The sequence below is a fragment of the Sebastes fasciatus genome, chromosome 7 (assembly GCF_043250625.1).
Source record: "Sebastes fasciatus isolate fSebFas1 chromosome 7, fSebFas1.pri, whole genome shotgun sequence".
In the NCBI taxonomy this organism is placed as follows: Eukaryota; Metazoa; Chordata; class Actinopteri; order Perciformes; family Sebastidae; genus Sebastes; species Sebastes fasciatus.
The window spans coordinates 10,057,437-10,072,119 of record NC_133801.1 but is presented as its reverse complement, the minus strand read 5'-3'; the positions used below and the strand labels follow the sequence as shown (position 1 = coordinate 10,072,119).

At 40.7% G+C, this 14,683-nt stretch overlaps 1 protein-coding gene across 1 annotated transcript; it reads left to right on the top strand.

Moving 5' to 3' along the window:
- Positions 1-981: 981 nt before the first annotated feature.
- Positions 982-14,592, top strand: gucy2f (guanylate cyclase 2F, retinal). Its single transcript, XM_074641480.1, has 19 exons — positions 982-1,558; positions 1,660-2,472; positions 4,018-4,319; positions 4,630-4,984; positions 5,758-5,842; positions 6,353-6,449; positions 6,624-6,737; positions 7,617-7,697; positions 7,834-8,010; positions 8,104-8,260; positions 8,374-8,523; positions 8,682-8,830; positions 8,918-9,081; positions 9,164-9,356; positions 9,449-9,623; positions 10,713-10,811; positions 10,898-10,992; positions 11,084-11,169; positions 12,946-14,592. Exons 2-19 carry the CDS (start codon positions 1,731-1,733, stop codon positions 13,025-13,027), a joined length of 3,303 nt encoding a protein of 1,100 aa, XP_074497581.1. The 5' UTR covers positions 982-1,558; positions 1,660-1,730; the 3' UTR covers positions 13,028-14,592.
- The last annotated feature ends 91 nt before the right edge of the window (positions 14,593-14,683 follow it).

The window sequence follows — 14,683 nt, the reverse complement described above, 5'->3', positions numbered from 1 at the left end:
AGTGGTGGAAAGTAACTAAGTACTTTTATTCAAGTACTGTACTTAAGTACAAAGTCGAGGTACTTGTACTTTACTTGAGTATTTCCATTTTCTGCTACTTTCTACTTCTACTCCACTACATCTCAGAGGTGAATACTGTACTTTTTACTCCACTACATTTATCTGAAAGCTGTAGTTACTTTTCAGATTACAGTTTTTCAACCCCTTCCTGTCCAGGGAACATTTTACTGCTCTATCAATACAGTTACTTTAAGTACTTTTACTACATTTAGCTGATTGTAAGTTTTGAATGCAGGACTTTTACTTGTAGTGGAGTATTAGACAGTGTGATACCCTATTAGTACTTTTACTTTATAGTAAAGGATCTGAATACTTCTTCCACCTTTGCATTGGATCACTACCACTGCATGGTTATGATGATATGGTTCTGTTAAATCATCCATTCAGCCCATATTTGGCATTTAGCACTGTCATCCACTGGTTGATGTTGTGGCAACCAGCTGTTCTTGTACTCATTTGCTTCACCTGTGTGGAGTCTTTTGAAAAAGAGCTGAAAAGACTGACGCAGGCGAAACAGGCAGCAGGGGACCCACAGGGAGAGCCCTTCGTTATCTTTAATTACTACCACTCCACCAGGGTTCAGATTCATTTAACCTGTGGAACCTGCTGTACTGAGGGCATATTAGACCAATTATAAAGCACGGTGCAGGTGTCTTCGTGCAACATGGCTGTGAGGTGTCTCCATGGCGAGAAAAATGACTCTGCACATCATGAAATGTTTGTTTACTAAATATGCATGTGGAGGTCTAGGCTGTGGGAACATTTGTTTATTATTGGAAATTCAATAATAAAATGTGTAACTGCACCTCCAGAGGAGCTGGTGGGGAGATGTCTACATGATAACAAGGCTTTTAGAGTAGGCTCAGGCCTGCTGTCAATCCTCTTACATTGTGCCTCACTGAAAATGGATTAGAAGGTAACACCTACGTTTGGCCCCGGGTCACTTTGGAGGGATTTGATTGAATGGGCCTGTAGCTGACACTGACCTCCTATAATAATACATTAAACAGCTCTTCCAATTTCAAATATTATATATTTTTTGGACACAGTTGCTCATTTTTGGACCGGATTTGCTATTTTAATTTTGAATTATGTGATCTATTTTGTATTTCGGATACATTATGAAAGAAAGGAACCCCGGGGACCAGATGTGATTTTTTTTTTTTGTCCTTTCTTCACACATGCTTCTTGTGATCAGAGGTGTTTGTGCAAACGCACAGGAGCCTTCAGAGGCGCTGGCTGCGGGATGTAAGTAGCTCTCCAGGGTGCTGAAGTTGTCTCCAAACGCGACAGACGCAGCGCCCTAGAGCTCCCTGCCTGTCACTTTCAGCCCATAATCCAAACACAATGACTTGGCTGCGTCTTCACCTTGGATCCTCCGGGTGATTAGGTAAGGACTGGGGATGGTTAGGTGTCGGTTTGTTTGGATAAAGCAGATCTGAGACTGTAAGAGTGTCTTATCGGACCCTGGAGCTGTCCTGATGGCACCAAATACAAGGTAGGTGCTTCATTTGTTTAAATTCATTATGCCTCATTTACTTAAAAAAATAAATAAATTAACTTTAATATATAAACTAATACTTCTATTTTTTTTTACAGGTGTCACTGGTCTAATTGATAATCCAATAGTGAACACAGAGATTCACTATCTTGGAAACCCTGAAAGGACAATGCAACATATCTATCCTAATTTCAGAGGGGCGCTGTGGGAGTCCAACCATCCATGTGTGCCTATAATTAATAAAAGCAGAACTTTAACGACCCTGCCCTTTTATAACTTTCTGTTATGGGTCCTCCTCGGAGTGTTGACGTTCCCTTGTTGTGTCCGCTGTCTAATATTCAAAGTGGGGGTCCTGGGGCCTTGGAACTGCGACCCGGTACACTACCGGGCCCTGCCAGCTGCGGCCGCCAGGCTCGCTGTGAGCAGGATAAACGGAGACCTGAATCTGGATCTGGGCCTGAAAATGGACTTCATCATCCTCCAGGAGCCTTGTGAAACCTCCAGAGCCCTCACTGCGTTTATTTACTATGAGAAGATGGCGGACGCGTTTGTGGGCCCCACCAACCCGGGCTACTGTGTGGCAGCTTCTCTGCTTGCCAAGAACTGGGACAAGGCCATCTTCTCCTACGGCTGTGTTAACTATGAGCTGGACCGGGCCATAGGATACCCGACCTTTGCCAGGACAGTGCCGTTTCCCACTGAGGTGTTGTTCACCGTGTTGAAGCACTTCAGGTGGGCCAGTGTCGTGGTGGTCTCATCCAATGAGGATATGTGGAGAGATACAGCTGGGAGAGTTGCTACTGCTCTCAGGCATGAGGGGCTTCCTGTTGGGCTGGTTGCATCTATTGGTTTGAATGAGACGGAGGTGGAGAGCACGCTGAGGAAAATCCAGGATGCAGGAGACGTCAGGGGTGAGTCTGTGCTGATATTAATACAGGAGCTACATTACAGTGATAAAATGTAAGATTATTATATGTACATTAGAGGAGATAATCACAAAGTAGAATAAGATCATTTATTATATTATTATAAGTATAGATGATATAACACCTAATATAAAAATCATAGTGTATATAAAGATGGACGACATGACAGCTCCCCATAAGTGAAGCCAAAACATCTGGATCGCCCCCTGGTGGCTGGCTGTAGTATAAGTCATTAAATCCCACCCTCTCCATGTTAGCGGATGCGATATGGACCAAACTAAAAAGTCAAAGTACACGTCAAATAAAATTTTCCCAAAGATGGTTTCTGTCATTTTAGGTAGTTCTTATAAAGCGGATGTTTGTTCAAGTGTTCACTTTTCTTATAAGTTTGGTTTTAATGAGTTATTTGATGCTATAAAAACGATGTGAGACGTCATGATTGACAGCTGTGATTGTCAGCTGCTCTTGAGTGAAGTAGTCGCGGAGCCTGAGGCGGGAATTGTACAAGAGAGGAGATGTAACTTTAGCTTTCCATAAAATCACAAGTCTGTGTAATAGAACATGTGTCAATTTGATCATAAATGTATTTAGAGAGATATTAAGGTTAGTTGTTGTGTCTTTTTAGCCAAACGTTAACGTACCAGCTAGGTTGCTCACGCTAGCAAGCTGTGAGTGTGCTCGGCTTGTGATTGGCTTGGGTGTGTGTGTGTGGGCGGGACCTCGATATCGCGGCTCCAACCCTCCGATCACGACTGCGCAGACTGACTCCAAATTATGTCATATTTTGGCTTCACTTTTTTACAGTGGGAGGAAGTGGAGACGCGTTGTCTGTCTTTATATACAGTCTGTGATAAAAACAACAACATGTCGAGCTGATATGACATCAAAGGTGAACAACTTGCAGAGCTGCAAAATATCAAACCATGAGCTGTACATATCCTCCTCATAAGCTTATTACTCCTCCGTCTGACCTGGAAGCCATTTTGACATTGCAGATGTCACCTTGTGGTTGAAGTGAACTGGGGCAGCAACTTAATTTGTTTGTTTTAAACAGTAATCAATTACATTTACTGGCATTTTTGTTAGTCATTTTTGTGCCTTTACTAGAGCGTAGAGAGTGGGAAAGGTTAAATTACAGGGCACCTTGACTTCTCATGCTTGACTAATTCTTAATCAGTGGTTTAGTTTCAGACATTCAGACAGTTTCCATTGAACTGATTTATAACCACCAAGATATGAAATCAGACTTTGTGACCGCGTGATGGACGGTAATGCTTTGTCACATCAGAAGCATCTGTCCAATGATTAAAGAACTGCAACTAAATACAATTATTCCTCTAAACTGTTGTTACATTTTGGAGTACATTACAGTCACTCCACTTGAGGAAGACTTTAGAGCACTCTTTCCAATGCTGCACCTACTGACACATTAATCATTGATACTTAGTTCAGTCATGTTATCACTGTACATATGTCCATAAAACAAATATTTGAGCAAAACCCCTGTTTGTTTGTCCTTGTCTATTTCAGTTATCATCATGTGCATGCACTCAGTCCTGGTCGGAGGGGAGCAGCAGGCTACGTTTCTTCTCAAAGCACAGAAAATGGGCCTGACGTCGGGGAAGTACGTGTTCATGCCCTACGACACCCTCCACTACAGCATGCCCTACGCCAACGTCTCCTACTTCCCCCTGCAGAACAACAGCAGGCTGAGGGAGGCCTACGACGCCGTGCTCACCATCACTATGGCCTCTGAGATTCTGTCCTTCAACGAGGCGTTCGCTGCCGCCAAGAGGAGTGAGGAAATTACGCTAGCCGTGCAGCCAGAGGAGGTAGAAACCAAGTCTGACTTAAAACTCACATGTCCATATGTACATTGCTGTAAGTGATTATATCCTATCGTGACTCCAATGTCCGGTGTAATAAGATCCATGTACAGTCATTATTACAATAAGATTCACTCATTCTGTTTCTATCCTTCCACCACGGCTCCACAAGGAAAGAGAAAATACAAAGAGTTTATTCAAATGTAATTACCAAAAAGTGACCTTTGTGACGATTTGTTGCTCAACATTTCTGGAGATGATGATTTAAAGTACTTGAAATATTATACCAACCCATCTTTTCTTGTCGCCCTTGCAGGTTAACCCACTATTTGGGACCATCTACAACAGCATCTACCTGCTGGCTAAGTCCATCCACAACGTCAGGAGAGCAGGCATGCGGCTGTCAGGCTCAAACCTGGCGTATTTCACAAAGAACACGACCTTCACTGGCTTCAACCAGAATGTCAGAGTGGACACTGGTGGGGACGTTAAGACCACCTTTGTCGTCCTGGACTCTGACAGCAGGGGGAGCCAGCTCTACCAGACCTATCTGGTGGACCTGACGTCCGGAGTGCTTCGTTTTGCTGGGAGGTCCATTAACTTTCCAGGAGGATCTCCTCCGCCGTCTGATTCCAGCTGCTGGTTTGACAAGAATGCCATCTGCACCGGAGGTAAGAGGCTTCGCTTTGGCATGTGTGTATTTGACTGTTATCAGGCCATTAAATAGACGTTATCGGTCACTATAAGCCCCATAGATGTGGGTCAGTAGGGCCCTACTACGCCTATTATGCTGTAAAAGTGAAAGTGAAACTTAAAAGCAACGTAAAACTGAATCAAATGTTATATTTTGAACACAAATAAAAAGGCTTCTTTAGGTTTAGGCAACAAAAACAGTTCGGGTTAGGGTTAGTTAAGTTTAGGGGAAAACATCATGTTTTGGCTTAAAATAACTAAGTTTCAAAAGTGAAAACGAAACTTTACGCTTGTGAACACAAAGACAACTACACACTGTTTCATATGTGTTTCACACAGGATGTAAACCCCAGCCTCCTGTGTGAAAATACTGTGTTTTGTCAAGTTGTATCAACTTTCACACTGTCTATACTACAACGCCTGACTTCCGCTTCCGCGACTGTCATAATTATAACTGATGCTAGAGGTTGCTGTCGTGTTCTTTTATACCTTCTTTCATTGATCTACCATGTGAATAGATGATAAACCCCACTAATGGGTGTAGTAGGCCCCTATTGACGCACATCTATAGTGCTTATAGCAACTGATAACGTCTATTTAATAGCCTGACAACAGGCTAAATGGCTGGTATATTCATGCTTGTGTGTGAATATCGGTGCACATGGATATATATGGATGTGTTTCCTCACAGTTTTATGGCATGCTCTCCATACATTTCCCACAACATCATGTTACCTGTTGTCATCCTCAGGTGTGGAGATCACCTACATCATAGTGGCGATTGCTGTCATCTTCGTTCTGGCTGTAGGAGGGCTCCTTATAAGTCTTTATATCAGGTACAGCCTGTAAATACAAACAGATTCATCTTTTCAGTCAAACAAATTGTGTTTCTCTCGTGTGCTCCCCCCCCCCCCCTTCTCTGTCTTTCCAACCAATTTTAAGCAGACAGATTTTTGTATCTCTAAGGTTTGATGTAATAATGGATGTTTTGTGTAAATACAGAATGAGAAAGGAAGATTGAGTGAATAGTCCTCCAAAGCATGAGTTAGCACAGACATCATATCTGGAGTAAAGAGCATTAAACAAAGGAAAGCAATAAGTCAAAGTAACCTTTAATTTAAAAGTACTTTAAGCAAGTACATATGAATGTATCTTCCAAAAGCAGAGACTTGATTACTGAAATCAAAAATCCTCACCCTTATTTAATATCTTCCCATTTGACTACCTTATAAGGACAGGCCTTTCTTGTTCATCATCTGTCTTTGGTCCAACGATGATCTCCGAGTTAGTTTTAGGAAACCCACTTCCATTGGTTGAACTTATCTTTATCTGAATCTCGTTGGCAGGAGGAGACTCCAACAAATCCAGCTGGTCAAAGGTCCCAATCGGATCCTCCTGACCTTAGAGGATCTCACTTTTATCAATCCTCAGCTTAGCAAAAAGGTAAGCAGCGTCGCTGTCTCAGTCATCAACATGAAAAACATGAGCACATTAATCTATTGTCCATGTCTTTTCCTCATTCCTTGGACACAACACTTTGAATATTAGTTCAGAATATGAGAAATTGTGCACATTTACTAAATCGAATCTTACCCCTGGTGTTTTTATGACCTACAGAAAATTACTTTAGAGGATCTGAGCGAGTCCAAGAGCGCTCTAGAGGAGAAATCTGGAGACCACTCCAGCATGCAAACGGCAACTCATGAGACCACCAATGTAGCTGTGTACGAGGTACGTTACTCTGAAACAGGCATTGCATTGTTGCTTCAGTCTGTATGTGAACGCAATATTTACAAATGCAGGGAAGGGTGTCCTTAATTACGTCTGGGCCCTTAGCTACTCTAATTGTACATATTCTTGTCATATCTTCCACAAAGTGTCCACACTGGTTTAAATGTGTTATTTGCATGGTTGTGTTTAAATTCAGTTTTTCTGGCGGTTAAGGTTAAACCTTTTGTTTAAGGGTAGTGTTCAGTTTATTCGGCTAAAGTTAAAGTGAGGTTTTATATATGTTTTGTATTCTCCAATATCCATTGATTCTATGTGGGCCAAAACTTTTTTATCCCTAATTCAATAATGACTTTAATAACTTTTACAAACAATTAACAATTTTACGTTATTTTAATCACTTATTTTATTGTATTTAAGATTTAAAATTGTATTATATTTTATTGTTTGTTTTATTAGTCCCTTATTTTATTGTATTTAAGTTGTACACTTTTATTTTATTTTATTGTTATTTTATTAATTTAGTTTTTATTCAATGCTGTTTTACTACTATTACTGTTATTATAGCTTTTAATTCTATTACATTTAATTTTTATCATTTTATTGTCTCGAATTGGTCTCCAATTGTCAAATCGTTAAATTGCTGAATTGTTTTTTGTCTTTTCTGTTGTTGTGTTCTGTCTCATTTTTGGCTTGTCAGTCAAGTGTGAAGCACTTTGAACTGCACTAACCTGTATGAAAGGTGCTATTCAGTACAAATACAGTTTGATTGATTGATCTATAATAGTAATACCTTCTTTAAGGAAGTAAAACCATATGTCCAAAAACTGCAAGTGGAAAACAAAGGTTGATCCCACTGTAACAACATGGCTTCTCTTCCAGGGCGACTGGGTTTGGCTGAAGAAATTTGAGGAGGGACAGTTCAAAGAAGTAAAGCAGAGCACCACCAAGATTTTCACAAAGGTAGAGCAACATATCTTCCACCTGTAGAAAGACAGTTAAAAAACAAAAAACTGCACCTGGAGTTCCAGTATTAATAAATACTGTAGCTTAATACGGTATTATGATTATCTAAACATACGTATCCCTGCTTCCTCAGATGAAAGACCTGAGAAACGAGAACGTGAATCCGTTCCTCGGCTTCTTCTTGGACTGCTCCATGTTTGCGGTGGTGACGGAGCACTGCTCTCGGGGCAGCCTGCAGGACCTGCTGAGGAACGAGGACGTCAAATTAGACTGGATGTTCAAATCTTCGCTATTGCTCGACCTCATCAAGGTAAACTCTGACATACTGAATACTGTTACCATTATCCCCGTTGGCTTGTTGATATTTCCTTTATGATTAACTACACTGTTAAACTGCTTTCAGGGTATTAAATACCTCCACCACAGAGATTTCCCTCACGGCAGACTAAAATCTCGTAACTGTGTGGTAGACGGGCGTTTTGTCCTCAAGATTACCGACCACGGCTTCAATGAGCTGCTGGAGTCTCAGAAAGCTGTTATAGAAGAACCTGCACCTGAAGGTAAAACATGCCTCATTACTATTCTTGACTTAAGATGAGGTTGAAGGTTTTAACGTATGCAAAGCCATACATTTATTCTCAGAAATAATTAATCTTTTCTCTTTTTCCCTCAGATTTATTTTGGACAGCTCCAGAGTTCTTGAGGGACCTTGCAAGCTCACGTAAAGGCACCTACAAGGGAGACGTGTACAGCTTTTCTATCATCCTTCAAGAGGTGGTGGTCAGAGGGCCGCCGTACTGCATGCTGGGTATACCGCCCGAGGGTGCGTATCCGTCATGGAAGAGGAGATAAAGAGTAGCAGACAAATTTGAGATGGATTTCATTAAAAGTTTGAGACAACCGAGGTGTCGATTTCAGGAACATATTTACAACATTTTGATTTGAAACTTGATTGTTCCATGTTCTCCGCCTCCTCTTCAGAGATCATCCGTAAGGTGAAGAAGCCTCCTCCGATGTGCCGCCCCACCGTGGCGCCGGACCAGGCTCCTCTGGAGTGTATCCAGTTGATGAAGCAGTGCTGGAGCGAGCTGCCTGACCGCAGACCTTCATTTGATGAGATCTTTGACAGGGTATGTTTTTGGAGACACCCACATAAACCACTTTAAAGAATATTATACATATTGTTTAACGTCATTTTGTTTGTTTTTTATGAGTAGTTCAAGATAATCAACAAGGGTAAGAAGACTAACATCATTGACTCCATGCTGAGGATGCTGGAGCAGTACAGCTCCAACCTGGAGGACCTCATCAGAGAGAGAACAGAGGAGCTGGAGGTGGAGAAACAGAGGACAGAAAAGCTGCTGTCAGAGATGCTACCACCGTGAGTTACCATTCAGTTACGTTTACCTGATAAAAAGCCTGACCGTCTGGTTCTTGTAACGTTTCTGCCTCTCCGTCTTCAGCTCTGTGGCCGATGCCCTGAAGACTGGTGCCACAGTGGAGCCGGAGTACTTTGACCAGGTGACGATCTACTTCAGCGACATCGTAGGTTTCACTACCATCTCCTCACTTAGTGATCCCATCGAGGTGGTCGACCTCCTCAATGACCTCTACACTCTGTTTGACGCCGTGCTCAGTAACCACGATGTCTACAAGGTCAGAGAACATGCTCAATATTTATAAGTGTCATCAATATTTTAAGATGTCATTCAAACATAACTGAATACTTGTGTGGACATTATCTATAGGTGGAGACTATTGGTGATGCCTATATGGTAGCGTCGGGTCTGCCAAAGAGAAACGGCAACAAGCACGCCGCTGAGATCGCCAACATGTCTCTGAACATCCTCAGCTCAGTAGGAACCTTCCATATGCGGCACATGCCAGACGTGCCCGTCAGGATACGCATAGGAATCCACTCAGGTGAGACGGGACAAAGTCTCCCCATCACACTGATTACATTATTTTAACTCCAGTTGAGCAGGTGCACAGCTCTTGAGGGACTGTGGGGCTTATTTCGACTGCATGTTTTGGCTTATAATGGTCCACCACAGAGGAGACATTCTGTCCCATATATCAGACAAACAGAACAAAGACAGTGTTGTGAGGCTGCACCAGCTGTCTGGAACAGGTGGTCACTCCTATTTTTCTGGTGTTTTTAATGTAACCAGAAGTGACTTTTAGCTTGTACATGTTGAGATTGTACTGATGTAGTGTTTTGACTTTTCGATTTCATTTTAGTTTAGTTTTAGTTCGTTTTCAGAGTGTATTTGTTAGTTTTAGTTTAGTTTCAGTTTTTATATATTTATTTTTTTTAGTTTTACAATAGTTTGTTTTTGTTAGGGCCAGGTATAAGTATATCTCAGAAGTATGTAGCTACATAATTTATACATATACAGAAAATATGGTTGGAGAACTGTGTAGGAATGGCCTTAATGTTTAATTAAGTAGTTAAGCAATTGTGGCCTAGCGCCGTCTCCTGGAACATCAAGTCCATTCAGTTTCTGTGGTTCAATGTCACGTGAGTTGAAAGAAATTCATGCGGTCTCCTTTCAGTAGTGATATTGTGATTTTTTTAGCCAGGCAATATTTTTTCTGTTTAGTTTTTCAGAAAAGATATGTTTCTTAGTTAGTTTCTGTTTACTAACACTATTTTTCACTGCTTATATTTGTTTTAGTTTCAGTTTAGTTTACTCAAATAACCCTGGCTGGGAGTCATTGCTGAGGCGACTAAGCTCAGTGATAACGCTAAGTATATTGCACTACAGGAACCAATAGACATTGATGACAAAACATCACAGTTATAGCATTGGTTAAATTGGACTTTGTAATGTTCTCAGTCAGAGTCTTACTGTTGAATCCACCATTAAACTGGATAAACTCTGGCTTTGGGCTTGACTTGTTTAGGTGGTCTTGTTTACACCTGTGCATAGCTACAACACAGCAGACGGTGAAGTCTATATTTGTCTGATGCAGTCCCCGTATATCAGATTCTTTCTGCTGTGTCTTCAGGGCCCTGTGTTGCTGGGGTGGTGGGTTTGACGATGCCTCGGTACTGCCTTTTTGGAGACACCGTCAACACGGCCTCTCGTATGGAATCCACAGGGCTGCGTGAGTTTCCTGCACACATACCCGCCACATTTTGTTGTTGTTTCATGTTTGGTCTGATGTCTTCTTCTGTCCTCTTTGTCTCTCAGCTTATAGAATCCATGTAAATATGACCACTGTGAAGATCCTCCGTTCTCTTAATGAGGGTTATAAAATAGATGTCAGAGGCAAGACAGAGCTGAAGGTAACATAACAGACTGCTGTCACTTAACATCAGTATTTGGTATTGAGACAGTCTCAGGTTGTATTAATCCATGCCTTGTTTTGTTTTCCAGGGTAAAGGTATTGAAGAGACATACTGGCTTGTCGGGAAATCAGACTTTTCAAAGCCTTTGCCAAAACCGCCAGAGATCAAACCAGGGTAAGAGCTCCAATCTGCACCTTTTGTATGGCTGAATCTTAAAAGAATAACTAAATGGAGGGCCCTTACTAAATGTGTTCATATTGTTTGATATATAGTGATTAAAAAATCTCTCTTGGTTGGAGTTGGAATATAAATGACGTGTAAGTTACATGTAAATTACAACATGTAACTCCCTCCTGCTGCCACTGATTCACTCTCGATTCATGCATATCACAACTATGTGCATGTTACTTCAGGGGAGACAATCATGGGCTGAACCCGGAGGATATAGCTGCGTACAGGAGAAAGAAAGCTGAGAAAAAGGCTTGACCCTCTTAGTCCAAACACAGGAGGTAGAGACCTGCATGCCAGCTGGTGTTGTGTTGTGGAAATGTTACTGTGGCTGTCAGCTCGATGTGACCGAATGACCTCTGAGTGATTCCTGAATCTATGGTTTCATTAATCTCTTGATCTTATCACTTTCTACATCTTCTTAAGCAGATTGGGGAAAGCCCCTCTTTGTTTAGTTCCCTTTTATTGTGGCACATTTTCATATTTAACTCTCATTTATTTTGTTGTGTTTTTAGCAGCATTTGTTGTGCTTTCTGTCTGCTTTGTGGCTTGCTTTCGTGGTATTTTCTTGCTTTTGAATCCCAGAGTTACTAATTATTAGTAATGCTATAATTTATGTTATTTTAACAGTTTATTGTTGCACACATTATAACATTATATGTATCCATCCATTATCTGTAACCGCTTATCCTATTCCGGGTCGCGGGGGGGGCTGCGATTAATTGCATGATTGTTCATAGTTAATTGCGATTAATCTCAAATTAATCACATTTGTCATCAGTTCAAAATGTACCTTAAAGGGAGATTTGTCAAGTATTTAATACTCTTATCAACATGGGAGTGGTCAAATATGCTGCTTTTTGCAAATGTATGTATATATTTATTATTGGAAATCAATTACCAACACAGAAATTATAAGTATTGTCCAGAAACCCTCACAGGTACTGCACTTAGCATAAAAATAAATGCTCAAATCATAACATGGCAAACTGAAGCCCAACAGGCAACAACAGCTGTCAGTGTGTCAGTGTGCTGACTTGACTATGACTTGCCCCAAACTGCATGTGATTATCATAAAGTGGGCATGTCTGTAAAGGGGATACTCGTGGGTACCCATAGATCCCATTTTCATTCACATATCTTGAGGTCAGAGGTCAAGGGACCCCTTTGAAAATGGCCATGCTAGTTTTTCCTTGCCAAAATTTAGCGCAAGTTTGGAGTGTATTATGACATGGTTGGTACCAATTCAGTCCACCAATATCTTCACTCTAGCTTTAAAACTGAGCCCACTACAACTTAAAAATCCCATTGCATTGCATTAAGGCATTAAAGAAATTGGTGGCATGAAAACAAATTTAATTGTATTTAATTGTTGTAATTTCACGAATTATTGCGTTAAATATATACATATAAATATATATAACCGTCTATAAACATTATTTGGATGGCTTTTATAAAGTTGCAACTGATGATTATAATACCTTGTTAAATGGTTAATAAATACTTATTGTTAAACTAATTGTTTCATATTACACAAACTAATGATAAAATAACAGAAATTATATCATTACTAACAACTAGTAAACATTATTAATTATTATTTCATTGTTTATTAATGGTAAAATAACTATTAACTTAGTTTAATTAACTATCAATGTACTATTTATAAATGATGGTTATTATCACTTGTCACCATGGTAACTCTACCCTCTGTGTTTATAGGGACAACTGGCAGCTGATGGTGACAGAGGAGATCAAGATGCATTTTCGCAAAGCCAACAGACAGGTGGACAAAAACAACTGAATGAGAGGAAGAGGAGGAAAGAAGTAAAACCAGAGGAGAGGAAGAGAGGAGGACACATCCAGAGAGACAAAGAGCTGGGGTGGGGGAGCAGGCAGAGGACAGAGAGCCCCACCCAGCCTCTCACTGTGGCTTAATGCAGACTTGTTTAAGAGGATTGTCCATCGACTGGCTAATCTGCCTGCAGCCAGCGCAGCAGAACACGACGGTGCTAATGTAATGAGAGTTACCTGCCTACGTACCTGCCTGCGAACCTGCAGCCAGCAACGCAGCAGGGAAGGTGTACCGCTCCTTTAACCAAGGATGCATTCATTCACTCCTCTCTGCGCTCACCGGCCACTGAGTGGTCACCTATTTCAGGGCAACCAGAGGTTCACCAATCGGACGATTGAACGCCCCAAACGCCTATTTCAAAATGAAATGTTACATATTTCTGGTGTCTGTTTTTTAGTTTGCCTTGAGAGCTGATGATAGAGTTGAGGGGGCAAGGATGTTACTTAGCTATGGCTGAATATTATATATTATGAGCTTCTGAAGTCTGGGGCAAAGGCTGCTATTGTATATAATTATCAACAGAGAGAGAAAGAGACATTTGCCACTTTTATTTCTACTCTATAAGGGCAGAACGACAAGGAAGAGCTGGTCCTACAAATTATTACATGTTTTTTGAGCTGTCACTTTTTTATATACACAAATGAAAGGGTGACAGCACTTGGAGAGTCATGACAAGTCAATAGAGCTTTAAAGTCCTTTAGTGCACTGGTTCCCAACCTGGAGGTTACGACCCCCATTAGGGGTCATGAAAGCCACCGCAACATTTCTTCAAGAGCTAATAGAACAATTAACAAGCGTCAGGGAGAAGAAAACTCTAAATTTGTCAAAAAAAGAAGCCTATTAAGTATGTATGATTGTTAAAATTAACAAAACAATAGAACTCCATTAAAAGTTCCTAAAAATAACAGGAAAACTGTTACAATAGGAAATAATCTGCTCGAAATGCCTCCAAATCGCTTGTTTTACACAAACTTCCTGCAGTTATTGTGTTCACTATTTGGGTTAATTGTACAGTTTATCAGTTGTTCTATACTGTCATTCTTATGCGATGAATATAATGTGAAATATTCATAAAATATGTCACTTAGTCAGGGATCGTCAGTTTGCTCAATGATAGAAAAGGGGTCCCTTATGGAAAAAGGTTGGGAACCACTGAGTTAGTGAAACGTGTTGCAGTTTCCAAAGAGCTCAGTGATGCATTTATTCCACTGTTCATCAGGAAAATGATTTGTGAGACTCTGCATTGATGCTCAAACAGCAGTTTTATTCATTACACCAACCAAAATGTCCTCTAAATTAAATGTCACTTTGTAGCTGTAGTGCACAAATCCATAAAGATGTATTTCTTTGTTCAGGATAGCAAACTGCGTGTACAATGTTAATCACATGTGGAAGTGTTACAGCTGATGTTGCACTATTAATGTTCCACTATGGTGCATTTAAAGACAGATGTGTCTGAGAGCTGAAGAGGCACATCTAGTGTTCAAATTAAGATATTTTCTAAAGAACATCGAAAAAATCGTAAACAAAATTATAATCAACATCTGCAATTTATTAAACAATGTATGAAGGCATAAGGGAATACCTGAGAGCACACACTAAAGA

Coding starts and splice junctions, on each gene's coding strand:
- gucy2f (XM_074641480.1), top strand. CDS start 1,731: ATGCAACATATCTATCCTAATTTCAGAGGGGCGCTGTGGGAGTCCAAC. Junction 2,473..4,017: donor GGATGCAGGAGACGTCAGGG/GTGAGTCTGTGC, acceptor TGTCTATTTCAG/TTATCATCATGTGCATGCAC. Junction 4,985..5,757: donor GAATGCCATCTGCACCGGAG/GTAAGAGGCTTC, acceptor TGTCATCCTCAG/GTGTGGAGATCACCTACATC.